At 43.4% G+C, this 20,562-nt stretch overlaps 1 protein-coding gene across 7 annotated transcripts in view; it reads left to right on the top strand.

The window, feature by feature from the left end:
- The window catches only part of EML1 (EMAP like 1), a 136,638-nt gene that overhangs the window by 80,991 nt on the left and 35,085 nt on the right, over positions 1-20,562 (top strand). For 4 of the 7 annotated variants that reach the window (XM_083517573.1, XM_083517572.1, XM_083517571.1 and 1 more), the window contains exons 2-4: positions 7,882-8,064; positions 9,539-9,671; positions 19,665-19,799. In XM_083517573.1, coding sequence (XP_083373699.1) covers positions 7,882-8,064; positions 9,539-9,671; positions 19,665-19,799 — 451 coding nt within the window. Of the gene's footprint in view, positions 1-7,881; positions 8,065-9,538; positions 9,672-17,604; positions 17,653-19,664; positions 19,800-20,562 lie in introns of all 7 variants that reach the window. The other 3 variants (XM_083517569.1, XM_083517568.1, XM_083517567.1) reach the window with 1 other exon arrangement.

Raw genomic sequence — 20,562 nt, 5'->3', positions numbered from 1 at the left:
TGTGCTACTGGGAGTTGTCGTGATGGCTTCTCCTAGCATAACAGTTTAACTGAATGTAGCCCTAACAGCTTTTTCTTTAAAGTAACCATCAATCATTGACTATCAGGTTCCACATAGGCAAGTGTGTGTGTGTGTTTAAAAAAGTCAGTTTGTCTTGTGAAAGATTAGATACAGTGATGCCTCGCAAGACGAAAAGAATCCGTTCTGTGATTCTCTTCGTCTAGCGGTTTTTTCGTCTTGCGAAGCAAGCCCATAGGAGATTCGTTTTGCGAAGCACCTCCAAAACGGAAAACTCTTTCGTCTAGCGAGTTTTCCGTCTTGCGAGGCATTCGTCTTGCGGGGCACCACTGTATTTAGATCATTTTGGACTTTGGCTTGGAGACGTTTCCTAAAGCTAGTATAACTTAAAATTATTATATACTGCATAGTATATATTCAGTTAACTGCCAGTGTTGCTGAATTATTTAGCGCAGTGGGGATCCAGAAGCTTCTCTCGGCATATAAAGTGGAGTGGAAGACGTGTCTTTATTGTTGGCTGCCAAAAAAACTTGTAATTCAGCTTTTTCAGCAAATGTTGGTTTTGATATGGGAGGAGAGGTCTACCGCCCAAGCTGACCAAACACAAGAAATGTCTATTATTGTTGCCTGCTAGATTGTTGTCAGGCATTGCCAGGTTTCTTTTGTTTTTATATGGAAAGATTTCCTTAGTGGGAATCACAAACAGGATATTCTCTCTAAATGTTTACATTTTAGGGCCAAACTAGAGGCAATGCTAAATGCATCACTTGAATTTGCATATTTGGTTGTTTGCGATTTTTTTTTTACAGTTAGTAGCAGTTACAGGATATGGGATCATAGTGAAAATATTGACCTCTTTCTCCCCCATTGAAGTCTGAGGAATTCTTCAGTGTTGTGGTGGAAGAGGACAGGGATAACTAAACCAACCCTGTACACCACAACCCTGATAAAAATCATGTCCTCCCAAGGCTGCTATTAAGTATGAAAAACAAAAGCACAAAAAAAGATGGAACTTCCAAGTGATGCATTTAGCGTTTTGTCTGGTTTGGTCTTAAGAACAGAATTCCACATACACGATTAAACCCAAAGTAAAGTACTTTAATAGACTTGTTGCTTATATGGGGTGGCGGGTGTGTGTGTGCTAAAAGCAGGTGCTTAACTCTTCTCTTGAAACTCACAGAAAGATGCTTAAGTCTGGCTATATCACATGTGATAATATTGCTGCATGGCGCCCTAATCTCCAAGCTGTACAAGATTCCAGGCACTTACCCAGACTTAGCCAGGCCCCGTGTTTCCTTTTGGAAATGACGCACAGCGGAGACCGTGGTATCCTTAATATACATGGTTTATTTACACATATATGCAATATATATATTTACAGAGAGAGAGAGAGAGAGACTTTGATAATATGTTGCCCTGAGAAAGGACAAAATCTGGCCCTCCTTATTTTCAAGCTCTCCTCCTCCTTCTTGCCTTCTATTTTGGACTCCATGGGCTTGTCGCCCTGTGCAGAGAAACCGCCTGCATTGCCCTAATTCTGGCATTGGCTGCAGCCTTGGATTCAATCAGAAATCAAACAGAAATTAGACTCTCTGGCTTTCCAGCTTGCTGCTTTTTGCATCCAGCTTCTTACTCCCTTAACTCCCAGCTCTTCGTTTGTCTTCTAACTAACTCTGCATTGAAGGAGCCCCAAACATTTGTAATCTCTCACAGAGCCCCCTTTCCTTAATGGCCCATCAGGTAGGTGATCGTCTGAACACACGAAGGTAGCCTGGCTTAAATAGCCTTTAACACGTACTGGAACCAGAGATTTAGAGGGATCTGGCACCCTCAAACTCTTGACAACATTTTGTGTATTTATATACACGTGTGAGTGTATTTTCACTTGTGAGTATATTTTGTATAGTTAACTAAAACCCTTATACAGAAAACCCCAATATTTGATGACATACAAATAATTAAATGTAGGGGAGTGCAGGAAACAAGCCCCCCACAACTAGTGAAATTCATTCATGTCTGTTAAATACTGCAGAAGAAATGTATGTAATGAAGGAATGCTACTACTACTCTAACTCATTCCTACATGCTGATTACATTGCATTTAGAGTTCACTGTAGGTTTTTAAGAACAAACATGCTTTTGAGTGCTGTAGGCTAATATCATGCATCAACATGTGTGGGAATTTAATACTTAAGCTATCCTTCCCTAAGAAAACTAGTAGGAAAACGATAAGCATTTTAGTTATGAATAAAGCAACATTCAGAATTCTAAATTAAACCATTGGATCTTCACTAGGAAATCATACCTTTGGCTGCTATTCAAGGGACTCTTTAAATAGTAATTGTACTTCATTATGCCGGTAATATATTTGTTACTTTTTAATTAAGTATACCATGCTTCTGCCCTCTTCGCTTTTAAATAGTTTACATAAAAATCATACAAGCTCCACAGTTCACCCTCTCTATAGATTTAAATTTAATAGGGTTTTGTAGTTCTATTTTGATGTAGTCGGTATTTCTTGAGTGTGGCATGGGATACTCTCAGGAAAGGTATAAACTACCTTGCATGTCTTATTGGGAGTAGGCCTTTCAAGAGCCAGGGCTTAAGGTTCCCCAAAATGCAAGTTTTGCCACATTGGGGTTACTGAGATGGAGGAGTAGGTGACAAATTATGCAGCGCCAGGATGTGTAGAAGCTTCTTGGGGTGGGGGGGAGAATTAGCATAGGAGTTTTAGATGCTGCATTCAGTTTCTAAGTTGAGAGTTGGGGCATCTGATTTTGAAATGTTTGGGAAACAGTGGGCCAGGTGATATATCTTAAGTTTGATGTTGGCTTATGCACAAAGGTGTGTGCATGTGTATCTATTGCTTTGCTTTTCGGAGAAATAAACAGCAGTGTCTATTCAGAACTACATTTTTGCAAGCGGAAGTAACTAAAATCGTGTGTGTGTGTGTGTGTGTGTGTGTGTGTGTGTATTTGTACTCCTAACTTCTCTGTAGTCCTCCGAACACTGAAATACTTTCCTAAACAATGGGATTCTTTGGCTCCCAAGGTGGCTTACAGCATTAAATGTGTATCTCAATATGACAAAAACCAAGACCAGCAATTAAAAATAATACATTAAGCCTGCATTTCAATGAGGTCTTTTAACAAACAATTTAAAAGCTGTTAAAGGTTTGGTGGGATAAAAAGACATTTGCTGCCCATCTAAAACCATCAAAGACAGTGTTAGTTGATCTTTCCTTGGGAGAAACCTCTCTAGCTTGGGTGCTGCCATAAAAAAACCCCTCATATGTCTCGTGACAATGCCTAGTGGGTCTGTCTTGGCAGCAGAACACACAGCAGGGCTTCTGCTGATTTCCACAACTGTTGGGCTGGTTCATATAAGAGGAGGTGGTCCTTCAAGTACCCAGGTCCTAAGCCATTTAAGGTTTCATAGTGCCTTGAAAAGGCCTGGACCTAAACATGAAGCCAGTGCAGATGGAAGAGGGTGGATGTAATGTAGTCTGAATAGTGAGGGTCCAAAGGTATTATTCCCTTTTAAAGGCCTTCTTAATGTGTACATGAGTAACACTAGCCAAACACTAGCTGCTCCAGAGAAGTGGACACGGAGCAATGGATCCAAACTACAAGAAAGAAGATTCCACCTAAACATTAGGAGGAACTTCCTGACAGTAAGAGTTGTTCAACAGTGGAATTTGCTGCCAAGGAGTGTGGTGGAGTCTCCTACTTTGGAGGTCTTTAAGCAGAGGCTTGACAACCATATGTCAGGAGTGCTCTGATGGTGTTTCCTGCTTGGCAGGGGGTTGGACTCGATGGCCCTTGTGGTCTCTTCCAACTCTATGATACTATGATTCTAAATGGCTGCTCTGTGTGGTGAAAAGCAGCTTCAAGAGGGGCTTGGAGCAGAGCCACAGTAGGAGTGTATGTGTGAACAGAGCAAAATGTTTGGATCCAACTCCTTGTATCTATACTATTTATCACTTTCAGCAGTGTGAACTTTGGGTGAAACTAAGCATTATGAGATACATAGGACTACAGCTGAAAATGTCAGCCCTAAATGTAAACTCCCTTCTCTCTAGTATCGGGATAGTAACACTGGATTTCCCTTCCCCCGTGAGTAGAAGTCACTGATGTGAAATGGGCGGTTAAAACATATCTGCCTGCTAACTGATTCCAGAAAGCTGCAGCTGCAACACTAAAGACCCAAATGAGTGCATTTCATGAGCGCTTAAAAACAGGGGCTGCAGACAATATTAGGGGAGACCTCCCCTACAGAAAAACACCAGGCACCCTTGTTTAGAGAACCATTTTGTCCACACAGTCCATTGTGCCTACTTTCAGTGATAACTGTTGGCTTCAGATACCACAGTGAGTCGTGGTAGCAGCAGTGGGGAACCTATGCCTTCCAGATGTTGGTAGACTCCAACTCTCATCAATGCCAAATGTTCCATAACCCTTGAGTTGTAGGATGATGCTGAGTTTCCTACAAAAAGAAGCCCAAGTTCCCACAGATGCTATAGTTCAGTCTCCTCTCTCTACCTGTTCTTGGGCCTCTGTAGCCATGAGACCCCTGTTTGAAATGAGGCATCTTGGAATACTGTAAATATTCCGCAGGTTTAGCTACTGCGGATATTAGTTTCCCGATGGCTGCTCAAAAAGTTTTCTCGCTCTTGTGTTCTTAAAATTTATCTGCCTGCTCAAATAGCAGTGGAAGATATTTCTTCTAAACTACCTTTCTTGGAAAGCCTTGATTTTATCTCCATTACACTGGTGCCCCGCAAGACGAATGCCTCGCAAGACGAAAAACTCGCTAGACGAAAGGGTTTTCCGTTTTTGCGTTGCTTCGCTAGACGAATTTCCCTATAGGCTTGCTTCGCAAGACGAAAACGTCTTGCTTTTTTTTAAAAAGACGCTTGAAGAGGCGCAGTTGCGACGGACCGTGCTTAGCAAGACGAAAAACATCGCAAGACGAAAAGACTCGCGGAACGAATTCTTTTCATCTTGCGAGGCACCACTGTATATATAAACTGGGCCTGCTTGTTGAGAGCGCAGCCTTTGTTTGTTATCACATTTCTGATACATCTTCATGCCCTGCTCAGTTCAGCGACAAGATGGCTTAAAATTGGAAGGTACTGTGGGGATGGATTAATCACCCTGTATTGTCCTGGAGAGAGTCATGCAGAATCTATCCAGTGAGATCATGGATTAATTAGCAGGGAAAGAAAAGGAGCAGCGTGATGAGCATTCCCATTTATACAGAACACTCTTTTGGGAACATATGGTCCTCAGCGATGAGCTAAATGTTAAGAGCATGTGCTTTATGTCTGTGAAACAAAAGCCAGGAAATACTATTTTTTAAAAAAATTGTCTAGGCAGTATTTAAATTGAAAAACTTTTTTTTTTTTTAATGAAGACATTCTACAGCTATTGACAGCTTATATGGTGTACCCAGAGATAACTGGCACACCTCTCCTAGTGGATTTTTAAATAAACGTGTCATTCTCAAACGTTATTTGAAGAATATTTCTTGCTATATTATTTATTGTTTACTAACTTGTGAATTGCCTACCAAGGCAATTTACAGACATACATCATATGACTCTTATCGTTCAGGCTTCAGTCCCAGACATACGTGCCTTTGAACACAGTTGGAATTCATTCCAAGGAAATAAGTTGAATTCCTCCCAACTTTGCTTGGAAATTATTTTCTGGGGCTCTTAAAAGCTTTCCTCCAAAGGAGAGGTTAACTCTAAGACCCATTAATTCCCCCCCCCCCCATTTTGGATTATGATCAGAGGATGCTTCCCTACCCATCTGCCCTATCTGATCCCCAAAACAACCCTCCTCTTTTCCTGGAGTGGTGTGTGCAAAAAGTGGGCTTGGCGGCTCATTGGAGACATAGTTCCCTCAAAGGTCTCTGCAGAATAATAATAATAATAATGATAATAATAATAATAATAATAAATAAATAAATAAAAAAACCCCTGCCCATCTGGCTGGGTTTCCCCTGCAACTCTGGACAGCTTCCAACCGAATATTAAAAACACAATACAGCATTAAACATTCAAAAAAATCTGCCTTCAGATGTCTTTTAAAAGTAAGATAGTTGTTTATTTCCTTGACATCTGATTGGAGGGCGTTCCACAGGTTGGGCGCCACTACCGAGAAAGCCCTCTGCATGGTTCCCTGTAACTTCCCTTCTCACAGTGAGGGAACCGCCAGAAGACCCTCGGCGCTGGACCTCAGTGTCTGGGCTGAACGATGGGGGTGTATAGTTCTTCGGGGGAGGATTCCTAATGCATGCAAATCTAGGAGGAACGATGCACAAAGGTGAAACTTATGACGATAAGAACAGAAGGGAGGGGAAGGGATAACATTAAAATGTATTGGACAGGACTCAGACATAACCTGTATTGCTGTCTCATTGTTTTCAGTAGCTGCTGTCTGGCTTCAGTTCTTATAATAAATTTATTTCTCATTGTAGACCTGCATTTGCGCCGCGCCGCCTTTAAAAAAGTTATATGTCTGCTGAGCCACCACCACAGCTTAACTTCATGCTGGCACAGCTACTGTTCTGGGAATGAAAAATGTTGGGTGTATGTGAGCTTCACGCCCACCCAAATATTTAGTATAAAGGGTTGACCTAGCACAAAGTACCGTCCGCCTCCCTTGTTGTCTTTTACCCCAGCCATTTTTGCAGAGGGTGTTGGTATCAAGGAATTAGGGAAGGGGGCTAAATTGACAATACTGATGTATTTCATTTCGAAGTAAGTTTTGAATCTAACCCATGCTTGTGTCTGTATTCTTGCTGTGGACAAGCAGAAGGCTGTGAAAGATGCATTAGGAAGAGTCAAGTGCAGAGGGCTAGAATCACTGGCTGCATAGCTGTTGCACATGGTGGAACTGTTGATGGAATTGCTGAAGGGGGGGGGGGCAAATTCCAGTCAAACTCATTGACTGGAACTATGTAAAGTCATATTGAATTTAGAAGGATACTTGCTAAGTTGAGTTTGTTTTATGATGTTTTACATCCAGTCTGTGACGGGGTTGTCTGTCCAGTATGCTAATTCTTGTTACTTCCAGCTGAGTTAAAGTACAAGCTTATTAGATCAGCGTAGGCCTTATGTCTCTTCAAGGCATGCTTCATGTCTGTGGAATCTTATATGAATGCCAAAGTGCCTGTTAAATCTTAATTTTGGGATTAATACCTCATATAGCTATATTGCAAAATGATCTGCTGCTGAGCCCCATGGCGGTTTCTAAATGCAATTAGATTTGGCTGAGGAATTTTCTTTTACTTCACATTTCAATCATTGGGGCCTGTTTTAGTATCAAACCCTGATGACTAACTGGTGGTCGGTAAGGTTGCTCCATAATCTTACTATAACTGTTCCTATATAAAAATAGCCATGTTTTAATGTTTTGTTTGCATTTGTATTGGGCTCTTAAACATGTACTGTGTTGACTTTTGACCAAGGTGAAAAATACCTTGCTGTAAAGTCTTTCATTTCATTTTGTCATTTCACATCATGCTGTAGATTTCCTGCTTTTTACACCTTAAAAGAAAGAGAAGTGATGCTGGATTGACTTCTTTGTTACAATCTAGTTCTGCTTTGAAAATGAAAGTTCTGCTTAGCAAAGTACGATATAGTAAACAAAACTCTGAAGGTTGATTTTGTAGGTTTTTAAGATCTAAAATTTAGCTTGGCTTCTAACAACCTGCTGCAATTGAATCCTAACATTGATAATAGTAGGGAAATAGTTTGTATGGTTAGTAAAAGTTCTCAGGTGATGATGTTTCCTTATACCTCATGACAAATTTCCAAAATAAAACCCCATCTTTCTAAAATACTCTTTTTAGATGACAGTGCCTCTGCCGCTAGCAGCATGGAGGTGACAGACCGCATTGCTTCGCTGGAGCAACGTGTTCAAATGCAGGAAGATGACATCCAGCTGCTCAAGTCTGCTCTGGCAGATGTTGTTAGGCGCTTGAACATTACTGAGGAGCAACAGGCCATGCAGAACAAGAAAGGACCTACCAAAGGTATCGATTTCAAACATTCCCTCTCAAATTCACTCCTTAGACCTGAGCAAATGTTGCAATAATTTTGATATTTTTCGGACCAGTCAAGTATATTGAGTCCTTGGAATTATCTGACAGAAGTTTGTGGTCTCAACTTCTTTTCTGGTATACAGTTGATCAAACTTGCAGTTTGATTTTGAAGTGTTTAGTCTATCTGAAGCATGCTCTGGCTAGGAAAGTGTTCCTTTTCCTAAGGTACCCGACAGTGTCCTGCATAGTATATGAAGAAAGCTTGTTCAGCATTCCATATATGGAAAGACCTATGTATTTGTGGCTGCAACACTCCTGAAGGTTGACCACATCATTTTTCTTCTTTTCTGATGTCTCAGAAGGTGAGACATGAAATACTGATAATCTAGTGTATATCCTTGTACATGCTTTGAAAAATGAATCATTTTCTGGATGAATCAGATCTATGAATGACAGTTCATTTAACAATTTTTTATTAGGTAAACTCTGTTCATTATTACTTTCTGAGGGACATCTTTGGGAGAAGAAATGGCTAAGGAGTAAACCTTACACAAATCTTGTACACCTCCTTCTGGCAACTTTTGCCGCTAAGCAGATGTCTTGCTCTGCTTTCCTTTGGACCACATCAGCAAGGCTGAAAGGGGTGTCTTGTTGTCTCCATACTGGCTTGTGCCCCAGAGATTTTCAGTAGGAAAAGTTGGGCAGTTGCTTGATAAATGAGCTGATCTCATTGATGAGGCTGGGACTGAAGGGGGCATGGCTGCTGCGTCCTTCTCATGCCATCCTGTCAGCCCTGAACCACTTTATGAAGCTGGGATGATCCAAGGACCGCATTGACAAGCCGGGCTTCACCCTGCTAGGGCAGACAGATGGCACAGTACAGCCCCGCTTGGTTCCAATCAGGGTGGTCCTCTGGCAGCAGTGAGGGTTGGGCTGGTGTGGCGAGCTTTGTTCACCCTCTGCTCCCCACCCGCCCTGGCGCACATGTGCACCTGCCTGCCCCGGAATCTGGCAAACCATGCTATGCCACCATCTAGAGCTGAGGTCTCCTGTGCAGCCCCCATTGAAGACCCACTTCCTGCTTTCTGTGCACAGAGCACATAGGATTGCAGTTTAAAATTTAGGAAGCAATTTCTAAGGCTACTGACTTGCACCCTGATTGTAGACTGAAATAATCCTTATTTCTCATAATGCGGGGGAAGTGTCATAGCCCAATGGTAAAGGTTCTGCTTTGCATGCATAGGGTCTAAGGTTCAGTCAACAGGTAGGACTGGGAGAAACTTCTTGGCTGAAACCCTTGAGAGCTGCTGTCAGTGTCTGTAGACAGTACTGGGCTCGATAAACCAGTGGTCTGACTCAGCTATGAAGAAACACAGAAACATTTGCAAACCCTGTATTTTTTTCATCAGACAGACTGTATACTTGTAATCCTCTATTTGAACATCTATTTTTCTTTTTTTAACAGCAAGACCCCTTGTACAAACACTGCCTTTAAAGACTACTGTTAATAATGGAACTGTTCTACCAAAGAAACCCAGTGGCTCTCTACCTTCTCCATCAGGAACCAGAAAAGAAATTGTGTCACCAGCAGCAAAAAGGTATTCAATATCTATCTATCTGGTGTATATATATTACTGCCTGCCTGCCTTCAGCATCTAAAACTGCTCCTCTGAGTATTTATTGCTCTCTGGGTGAAACTTTCGAGATAAATTTCTAGATAATTAAGCCAAATTACAATTGGAAACCTTGTAGAAATATCTTCAACTTTATTCATGCTAGATTAATTAATCAGGATTAATGTTGTTGCAAGAATTCTAAAGGAGCGCATAATTAGGCTGTTATTTTCTTTCCTCTGTAATTTGAGGTTAAGAGCAGGAAATGTCTACTTAGGGATTTTGTAATCTATTCTGAAAATGAGTGCCTTTGTTTCTTTACCGAACCAACAAGAGTAGCAAATACGCTTGATCGGTAGCTCCTCCAGTAGTTTTCTTTCTGTTGCCAAATTGTATAAAATTACAGTTCCTGTTCTTCCATTACTTTCATTTTCTGAAGTTTGCTTATTTTCATCCATGACAGGCAGTCAGCGAAATCCCTCGAAAGCATAGTGAGATCAAAATCCCAACGCTTTCTTCCCACTGTTCACATGTGTAAGGGTACTTTTTAAAGATGCTTTTACAATTTCCAGTCATATCTTCTAAAAGCACTTATGCTAAATTGCCACGTTGCTTGACTAGCCTCTGCCCAATATTTTAATCTGGAAATATATATATATATATATATATATATATATATATATATATATATAAAACGAATGATTTCTTTGAGTGGCAAGTGACTGTAATGTTCTTTGGTTCTTGTGCCAAGCCACTTGGCAATGTGGTTGTGTTTTGAGCAGGGCTTCTTTTGGGATGACAGTAAGATATTCACAGATGAAGGATTCTCTGTGGTGGTGGTGGTGGGGAGTTTAGGGTCTGTACAGCACAGAGATGGTATACTAACCAGAAAGTGAGCCTGCAGCGTGCTGTAACAATTGCCCTGGTGTAAAACGGGTGTGTGTGATTCCCCACAGGATTCAAGTTTCTTGCCAGCACAAAGGAACATGCATATGCATGTTGGTGCTTCCTTCTCTAATATGGTAAGAAATGGGAGGCAGATTCATGAGGCATGTTGTGTCTGTAAAAGCAGAAGAAGTGTTAACACACTGGACCCTCCCATCCAGTCTAACTTACCATGGGCAACGAAGTCAGATCGAGAACTCATCAGCGTAGTCATCGTGCACCTGCCATACTATGATAGAGCACGTTGCAAAGTCCACGTGAGCATTGATACTCCACAAATGATGAAATAATTTTGGTAACTAATGCAGGTGCAGGCAATGCTTATACTTTCAAATCCACCTGAATCCATTAGGAGTGAGTCTCTCTGTAACCTTGTCATCATCACTTGTCTTTTTTTCTGAGGCTCAGAACACTTTGTCAAAGAGGCAGATATAAGTGTATGCTAAGAACTTTCTTTTACAGTAGGCTGTAAAATGGTGTCTTCTCATCAGCCCCAGCCAGGAAGGACAGCACCAGTTAAGAAAGGTTGGTTTAGAGCAGGGGTCAGCAAACTTTTTCAGCAGGGGGCCGGTCCACTGTCCCTCAGACCTTGTGGGGGGCCGGACCATATTTGGGGGGGGGAATGAATGAATTCCTATGCCCCACAAATAACCCAGAGATGCATTTTAAATAAAAGGGCACATTCTACTCATGTAAAAACACGCTGATTCCTGGACCGTCCGCGGGCTGGATTTAGAAGGCAATTGGGCTGGATCTGGCCCCCGGGCCTTAGTTTGCCTACCCATGGTTTAGAGGAATGATAGCAGAATATACAAAGACAGATGCAGCAAAACATGCATTTCAGAAAACAACAGCTTATTTTTAACTTCAGTTTTATGTATGAAGTTGTGTGTTAGGCAATACACTATTCATAATATTTTGTGTGTGCACAGTGGGATAGGAAATAGCTTCAAATGGTAATAGTAAAATAGAATTATTGACACTAACCTGGACAAATTCCTATAAATATCTACATCCATAAATAGCCTTTTTATATCTTAAAAACAAAGATTGGAAGGAAGAGTATGTTCACCTTGCTCTGACCCTCTGAGCAACAGCAAATGTCGTTTCCCCCTAAAACCTCTTTAAGAGTCAGGGAAGCTTCAGAGACTGCAGATTCAGCCATGGGGTGCAGAGCCAAAGCTAACAGCAACTCCCTGCAGCTTGTACAGATGGTGAAATAAACAAATGCATCCACTTTGCACATTTATAGGGCACACCAAGGGTAAATGCTCTGTGCCTGTTAATTTGTAATATATTACATGGTCCTCCAGAATTAAGACAGCCAAACTCCTTGTGCAAAGTCCTCCACAGTTGAAGCTTTGCTGTAGATTGTAACATTGAGAATACTTCCATGTTTTCAATCTTGTCTATCACAAGATTCGGAGATGAGCTCAGTGGTAGAGTACCTTGCTTTGAATACAAAAGGTTCCAGGTTCACTTTTTCCCTGGGAAATACTTCTGGCTAAGGTGATGTTCACACAGCAGTTTAAAGCGTATTTGTGCATATGTGCTTTTGTTTTTTGTGGTTTTTTTTTGCATTACCCACACAATGTTGTCCTCATCCAAGTGGCAACCTGCTCTTCTCTCCCTCCCCCCCCCCATTTAATGTGGTAAAGGGGGGGGGAGTACATCATAAACTTGCATGCTACTCAATCGAAGCACATTGTGTGGCAAGCTGCTTTTTTTTTCATATGTGGTGACATTTTGCTGAGTGCCATCTGTCACTGCACCCCCTCCTTCTGCTGGCAAGGTGCTCCTTGGTTGGCTAGTGTTGGCCCTGGCACACACTACTTATGCTTTTAAATCAGATGTTTTGTACAAGTCTGGCAGATGTGTGTGTGTGTGTGTGTGTGTGTGTGTGTGTGTGTGTAGTAAAATATATATATAAACCTTGTATTAAAAACAGCACTGTACACAGGTCCATGTGCTTGCCTACAATGGACCTCAGGTTTCTGGAATTCAGGGAGGGCGGAAGAGCAATACAGTGGTACCTCTGGCTGCGAACAGGATCCGTTCCGGAGCCCTGTTCGCAACATGAGCATAAAGCAGTTTGCGCGTGCGTGGGCCGCCATTCGCCGCTTCTGCGCATGCGTGTGATGTCATTTTGCGCATCTGCGCATGCACGAGCGGCGAAACTCAGAAGTAACCCTTTCCGGTACTTCCGGGTCACCGCGGGACGCAACCTGAAAAGATTTAACCTGAAGCAAATGTAACAAGGTATGACTATAATTGAGAAGCAGGGACAACAGCACACAGTGCAAATGTATCCCATCAAGCGCAGCTTACCAGTGTGGATGGGAAACATTAAGGCAGAGTTCAACTGAAAGCACTCTTGTGGTCAGGCACGCACAAAAGAGCACACAGAAAAATCAGATACCGTATTTTTTGCCCTATAGGACGCACTTTTTCCCCTCCAAAAATGAAGGGGAAATCTGGGTTCGTCCTATGGGGCGAATGCAGGCTTTCGCTGAAGCTTGGAGAGCGAGAGGGGTCGGTGCGCACCGACCCCTCTCGCTCTCCAGGCTTCAGGAACACATCCGCAGCCTAGGCAGCCCTACGGGAGGTCCGGCAGGGATGTCTAGGCTGCGGATAGCAGCCTGCCGCTCGGTGGGCGGGGCGCCCTGAATCAGAGCGCCCCCCGCGCCAGGCAGACATCCGCAGCATGGGGAGCCTTGCAGGAGTTCCCCACAAGGCTCCCCACGCTGCGGATAGCAGCCTGCCGCTCGGCGGGCGGGGCGCCCTGAAGCAGAGCGCCCCCCGCGCTGGGCAGACATCCGCAGCGTGGGGAGCCTTGCAGGAGTTCCCATAGCAGCCTGCCGCCCGGCGGGCAGGGCGCCCTGAACAGGGGCGCCGACTTATAAAAAATATTGGGGGGGGGCCATACCAGGACGCGTTGTCGTCCAACTTTTGGGATGCACCTCGGCGGGGGCTGTTTCTTCTTCTTCTTCGGAGGCGGAGTCGGGAAGAGCGCCCAGGAAGCTGCCGCTGGTTCGCTCGGGTAGCCGGGAGAATGCAGTTCGAGGTGGCGGTGTTGGGGAGAGACCCTCGCTCAGGGCGCCACGAGACTTGGCGGCCGGCGGCCTATCTGGGGGGTTTTGGAGTGTATTTCGGCAGAGCCGGAGCGATTGGGGAGGAGGGGGCTTGTTGCCGGATTCTTCAGCTGGGCCGGAGATCCGCTGCTGGGGGGTCCCTGGGCCGAGTTGTGAGCACGGCCTGCTGAAGGGAGATCCAGCCGATTGCGCGACGGGGACGGCCGGGGCTCTCCGGCTAGGGCGCGCGGCTGGCTGGCTGGCTGGCTGGCGAGGGAGCAGGTGGGGAGGAGGCGGGGGACGGCGGCGGCACTCTGCTGGAGTTTTTGAGGGGGCTCGGGCCCCCTCAGGCCCCATGGAGTCGGCGCCTATGGCCCTGAAGGAGAGCGCCCCCCGCGCCGGGCAGCAGGCTGCTATCCGCAGCATGGGGAGCCTTGCCGGGAACTCCTGCAAGGCTCCCCACGCTGCGGATGTCTGAGTGGCGCGGGGGGCGCTCTGCTTCAGGGCGCCCCGCCCGCTGAGCGGCAGACATCCGCAGCATGGGGAGCCTTGCAGGAGTTCCCCACAGGGCTCCCCACGCTGCGGATAGCAGCCTGCCGCCCCGCAGGGGGGGCGCCCTGATGCAGAGCACCCCTCGCGCCGGGCAGACATCGGCCAGCCTCACAAGCTTGGGGGACAGCAGGGAGGCGCAGTACCGCCATCCCGCTGTTCCTCGACCTGGTTCTGTTTCCCTGACCTGCTTTTGGGGGGGAAATAAAGGGGAAAATTTTTTCCTTTATTTCCTCCCAAAAAAACTAGGTGCGTCCTATGGGACGGAGCGTCCTATGGGACGAAAAATACAGTATGTGCAACCCAAATGTGCGCTAACAGTCTGGGAGTGTTAATGTTCCAAAACCCTGGAGTGTGGCTGATAGTACTTGTGTATACTGCTGCTGATATAGTAGTAAATAATAGTGAGTTAAACGGATCAACGGTCTGACTGAGTACAAGGCCGCTTCTTATCACAGCTGATATCATATACTGTGTTTTCACTTCTGAATAATTTATCTGAATAGAGGAATGGGGAGTTGAGAAGTGCCCCATGGGTAATAATGAAACTTCCTGTCGTTCTTAAATCGTTGGCTCTAGGCAAGTGTTATTAACCTCGGCTTGAATCAGTGCGGTGCTTTCATTTAGTCACCTTAGGCAGCGCAAAGGTAACTTGGCTAGAAAACATCATTACATCAGCAGGGGTGGGGGGAATCCTACAATATTTGGCGTGCTCATGCATTCTATGTGCATGGCAGTTTTTAAGTATTCAGTTCTTATTCAAAGCTATTTAAGTGATTATCCTTACAGGTTATAAATGTTTGCAATCACAACCATGCTTAATTACTCTGGGAGCAAGTATGTAATGAGACAAGCCTGTTTCCTTCTCTCTCTCCTGTGCTGTTTGCAGGAAATGTTTATTCTGTGCTCTTAAGCACATGGGCGTCCCTTCCCTTGTTCCATAGTCTATTGCAGGGATAGCCAACATGGTGCTTCCCAGACATTCTTGGACTACAACTCCCACCTTCCCCAGCCAACATGGCCAGTATTCAGGGTTGATGGAAATTGTAGCCAACGACAACTGGAGGTCACTTGGCTGACCCACCTGTGGTCTATAACGGGAAATGAAATGATGCTAAACTGCAGAGTTAATTGCAAAGAGATTACATCTGCGGGCACATTGGAAATCTGAAAAACAGCTGTGGGTACCATTTCACAGAAGAAAAAGTGGGGATGCTCAGAACCACTAGCACCGCCACCCCAAAACAGACAAGGAAAAAAACCCCGCACCCACCCCAAGACAAATAAAGTGGGGCGGGGGGGGATTAGGAGGGGCGGGAAGACCAAGATGTCTCTATTTAATCCTTTAGCCTTCATTTTGTATTTCAGCCTCCTTTCAGGTTACTCAGAGTGGCATTTTAGTCTCTTAGCAATCTTGTGGGATAAGTTAACCTAAGAGATAGGGAGCTGATTAGGGTGAGCTTTGTTTGCTGCGTTTGGTTTGAATGTTTTGGGCTTGCGCACAGGACATAGATTAGTAGAAGTAGAAAAAGCAGAATTTATGCATGTCACACAGTCCAGCTTTAGTGTGGAAGTTGGGGTTGCAGGGCAGGTAACATAAAGTACATGCAGCCCCCTCTGTGATGCATGTCTCTACTAATCTTTCTTTGCCAGCACCCTACACACCCCATGAGTTTGTTAACCCAGTTGCAGCAAAACATAAGACTGATCTTATTCTGGTTGCCCAAGTGTGAGGAAGAAAATTGAGGCTCCAACCCCATGCGATTGCATGGGGTAGTCAGGTTGTGCAGTCTTGGGATGCCTGCTACTTTGATTGCACGTAGTTCAGGTTTCCTAAAGCATATGCATGCTCTCACACACCTACACACCCACACCCACACACCCACACCCACACCCTAACTAGTATAGCAGCCACTTCCACATGGTGCAGTCCCAAACGTACCCTCCACATTCACGCACACATGCATGCACACTCTTCCATGGCTTGGGATCAAACTATGGGGAAGCATCTGCCAGCTGCTGTGACGGAGGGGGAGGAATTTGGATGATTATACCCCTCTTCACTTATTTAGTGTGCAAAATGAGAGGGTGGGAGATGGAACATCATGTATGCCAACTTTTACAGGTCTAGCAGGTAGGATATGTAGTTTGAGCCTTCAGCACCCCAAGAAATCACTGGGTGGGTCAAATCTGCCCCCGTCAATGCCCTCAAGAGTGTGGCATGTGGTTCTTGGGGGAAACTAACAGGAGTATTGCCTAAACTGGGCCAGAAAAGAAAAAGGGACAGCACTGATAACCAGAGTGATCTTAAGGAAATAATATAACTAAAGTATTCAACATAAATATGAAAGAAATTATTGTCTTCAAAGGAACCCCAAAATGTAAATAATTTCTTATGTATTTATACGAGGAAAAAAATGTGTTGGTCCACAGAGGGTCAAACATAAAACCCCCAAAGTCATTCAAATACAGCATTTGCCTCCCTCTTACTTGAATAATGCTAAATTCGAGAAGAGATGGTGGTTTATGTTCCTAGAAAACAGCACTGTCAACTGTCCCTTGATATGAACTATACTGATCATACAGAAATTTACTCAAGGTAGGGAAGATTTTCTCTTGGTTACGAAATGTTCCTCTTTTTTATATAAAAAACATGTCACTGTGTGCTGTTGATTCTTTAAAAACTTAACTCCTGTGTATGGTTGTCCCCCTTTTCATCTCATCCCCCCCCCCAAGTGACCTGAATTCTATCTTTAGCTGGAATGATTGGAGAGTATTTGCTTCCTTTCTTGCCTGACGTACTGTGAAGATATTTTGAATGTCTGGCATTTCAAATAATTATACACCACCATTCATTATTTCTACGTCTGTCTGTGTGTATAACTTATACTGTCCTCCTTGTCTCCCCCCACCCCTTTACTGCTCTAGTATTGAGTTTCCTGTCTGTCCTCCATTGATTACTGCTGGCTGTGTTCACCAGTTTTGTTGTTTTGTTTTTTTAACTTTTAAAACCAAAAGATCCTGAGATGTCTACATACAGAAAGCATTGCTTAATATATTAAAGTGCTTTGCAAACTCTTTGTGGGGCTCTCAGAATCTTTTGCTCAAGGTGCTATGTTTATCGGTTAGCTTGAACAATCAAGGTAGCTGAACAAGGAACTTGTTAAATGATTTAGTTCCTTAATTCTGCTTCACATAATATGCAGGATTGTATATTGATTGCATGAAAAATGTATACGTCTTGTATTTTAACTTTTTTTTATATGAATGTTCTCTGTCTGTACATTCTTATTTTTACTGCATTCACTTTTATTCTGCTTTGTTTATGCACTTCTCATTCATGGATTAAGCAGGTCTGTGAGTCTTCTCAATGCATGCAAACTGAAAAAAACTGCTCTAAGGTGAGGGAATTCTTACTAGTATTGTAATATGTCATTTTCGTTCATCCATCTGTCTCCCATCATTCATAATGAAATTAGCAGTTTGCATCACCAGTAGTATGTATTTGTAGTAATAAGCAAAAGCTTGAGTAGTTGAAAGAAAGAAAAAGGAAGTTCCCATAACCAGCACTTTTCATATTACATTTTAAGGAGTATTAACTTTGTTTCCTCTGTTTCTGTACTAACATTTCTATACTAACGTTTCTTGCTTCTTGGTGAGGATTTCTTTCTGATCCGAATGCCTTTACATGCAAACATTTTATGTGCAATGAAACTGTTAACTGCTTGTTAACATAAGAATATAAGAATAACCTGCTGGATTGGGCCAATGGCCTGTCTAATCCACCATCCTGTTCTCACAATGGCCAACTCGATGCTTGGTGGGAAATCAGTGAGCAGAACATGATCCCAAGAGCACTTTTCCCTCCTGTGGTTTCCAGGAGCTGCTATTTAGAAGAATTTCTGCCTCCATTTGTGGAGGTAGAACAGCAGCCATTATGGCTGGTAGCCATTGATAGCCCTCTCCTACAGGAATTTGTGCTGCTGTTGGCTTTGAAGCCGCTTTGAATCTGCTTGCGGTTTTTTATCCAAGTCCTAGATGCAAATGTATGGGAGGTGTGCGGCCTAATCGGAACACCCAAAGGTGCCATTGCTGAGCTATCCCACAAGGGCAAAACCCAGGGAAGCTCTCTGACCAATTCTGTAAAGGTTTATCTAGTTTATATAATCTTTATTTATACCATATGTAAGGCCTTCTCAGTTCATTTGTCTGGGAACTTTTGTGTACCCGAAGAGGAATTTGACTACTACCAATCAGTATTGTGAATTGTTTTTGGAACTTTTCCCCATTTTCCAAACCAGTTTGCTAAAGGAGATAACCGCTGTTCTCAAAGCAGAAATCCAAAGTCCTACTGAGCTTGAAGTGTTTGTTGCGTGGGTCACTGCCTCGTGGTCTCAATTGCCCTAATGAGAGCAATCTAAAGTGTTGATATATTTCAGCCAGTTAACAATACGGCTATGTTTCAGTGAAAGATATTGAACCACGACTGAAATATTTATGACCTTGAACTAAACCCAGTTAAATGACTTACGGCACAAAGCATTTAACTTGAGTTTAGTTTCAGGTAAAAATACTTAGAAGCATGGATCCATATGTTATATATTCTTACGTAACATGCCTGTTGACGTTGTATCAGCATGACTAGGGACGTCACCAAAAATGGCAGAAGTGAGTGCCCCTGTTCCATTGCTTGCAAGTAGGTTCCAGGTGAGCTTGATTCAGTCTTCCTTTTAGTTATAAACATATTAATAATAAACAACAAGACTGAAAGTACAAAACGTTCCAAAAGAGTCAAGTCAGTTCTGTTATTGTTACAGACTATCTCTTAATGAAAAAGGCAAATGACCTGTTAAGACATGAAACAAAGTATGAAGGAAACCACTTCCCCCACCTCTATAACTTCCTTTCCCCAAAGAGCCAAGCAACATGTCTCTGGTGATGGGAAAGGTGATGATCAGTCCTCCAGATCGCTTGTGAAGCATACTTTCTGAAGGTCTGGAACTGTGATAACAGATCCCAGCACCCCCAGTGGGAAAATGATGCCATGTGTATCAGTTTCTGCTGGGCAGAAGACCCTCTACACACCCACACAGATTCTACATTTTCCCCACGGAATCTTGGGGTGCTTGTGCATCCCTGAGAAGGACTGAGACCAGGATGTGGTCCTATATTTGCATTTATGTTTATAAATTATTTTTACTCTTGTTAAAAGTTATGCATCCCGAAACAGTGAAATATAAACCTCTGCATGTTTGCCCATGTTTCTTTCTTTTCTTCTTCTTTTTTTTAAAGGATTAATAATTTCAGCTCACCATAGATTACTGTTTGGGGATTGTACTTCTGAAGAGCTTGACGTGTAGACTCAGACTAATGTATTATTTTTTATAATTGGGTATGCTTCCTTTTCTGTTAGCACTGTCAAAAGAACCAACTCAGCTGAGCGTGTATCTCCTGGAGGCCGAAGGGAAAGCTATGGAGATTCCAAAATCAGCCGCAATCGAGCTGGATCCACAAGCAGTTCATCTAGCGGTAAAAAGAACAGTGAAAGGTAGGGAAGGAGCTCTTGCTATATCCACTTGGCTCTTAAGGCTAGTCACAATGTTTGGTGGTGCTGCGGTTATTAAAATACTATTAAATCCCATGTGCAGGGCACTTTACAGACTTGGCAAAAGCAAAAAGACTGATCCCTTGTCACAAGAAAGTTGCAAACAACATGTTGAAAGTAGGAGGAGACAAAATGTGGCATGGAATAAGTAGGGACAAATAGGGATGGGGAAGAAATCTACTTTGGTTAGGATTTGCATTTCTCAGATTTTTGTGATGTAGTTCTCCAGCTTAAAAGAAATGTATTTAAGGAACAAGTGTGCATAATAATACATATATTAGGGAAATAGCATATAAAGTGCATTATATCAGGGGAGATTGCTTGCAAAAATGTCTGTGTCGGGCAAAATGGCATAGGAAAATGGAGTACATTAGGAGAAATGTGCAATAAATGCTGATGAATTTTCATGAGGACTTTTTAAAAAAATTGCAAATGTGGAGATCTGAACTGGAAAAAAGCAGAAACAGAGAGAAACAAAAACTGATGGATTTGTCCATTCCTAGTGAGAAATAAGGGGGTGGGGAAGGAATGGGAAGGGTAGTGAACATAAACACAGAAGAATGCAGTGTGGTGGGGGAGCCTGAATGAGCAGCAGCATTTTGCAGCATGCATAGCCCTTCGCAAACAAGCTGGCACCCACTCCTGCCATCCTTGCTAGTCTTCCCTCCATCTTCAGGGAGGGGGAAAGCCTTGCCTTGAGGAAGGG

The sequence above is a fragment of the Podarcis liolepis genome (genome assembly GCF_965112155.1).
Source record: "Podarcis liolepis genome assembly, chromosome: 1".
Classification (NCBI taxonomy): Eukaryota; Metazoa; Chordata; class Lepidosauria; order Squamata; family Lacertidae; genus Podarcis; species Podarcis liolepis.
The sequence above is the reverse complement of the archived record's forward strand: the minus strand, read 5'-3'. Positions and strand labels throughout refer to the sequence as shown.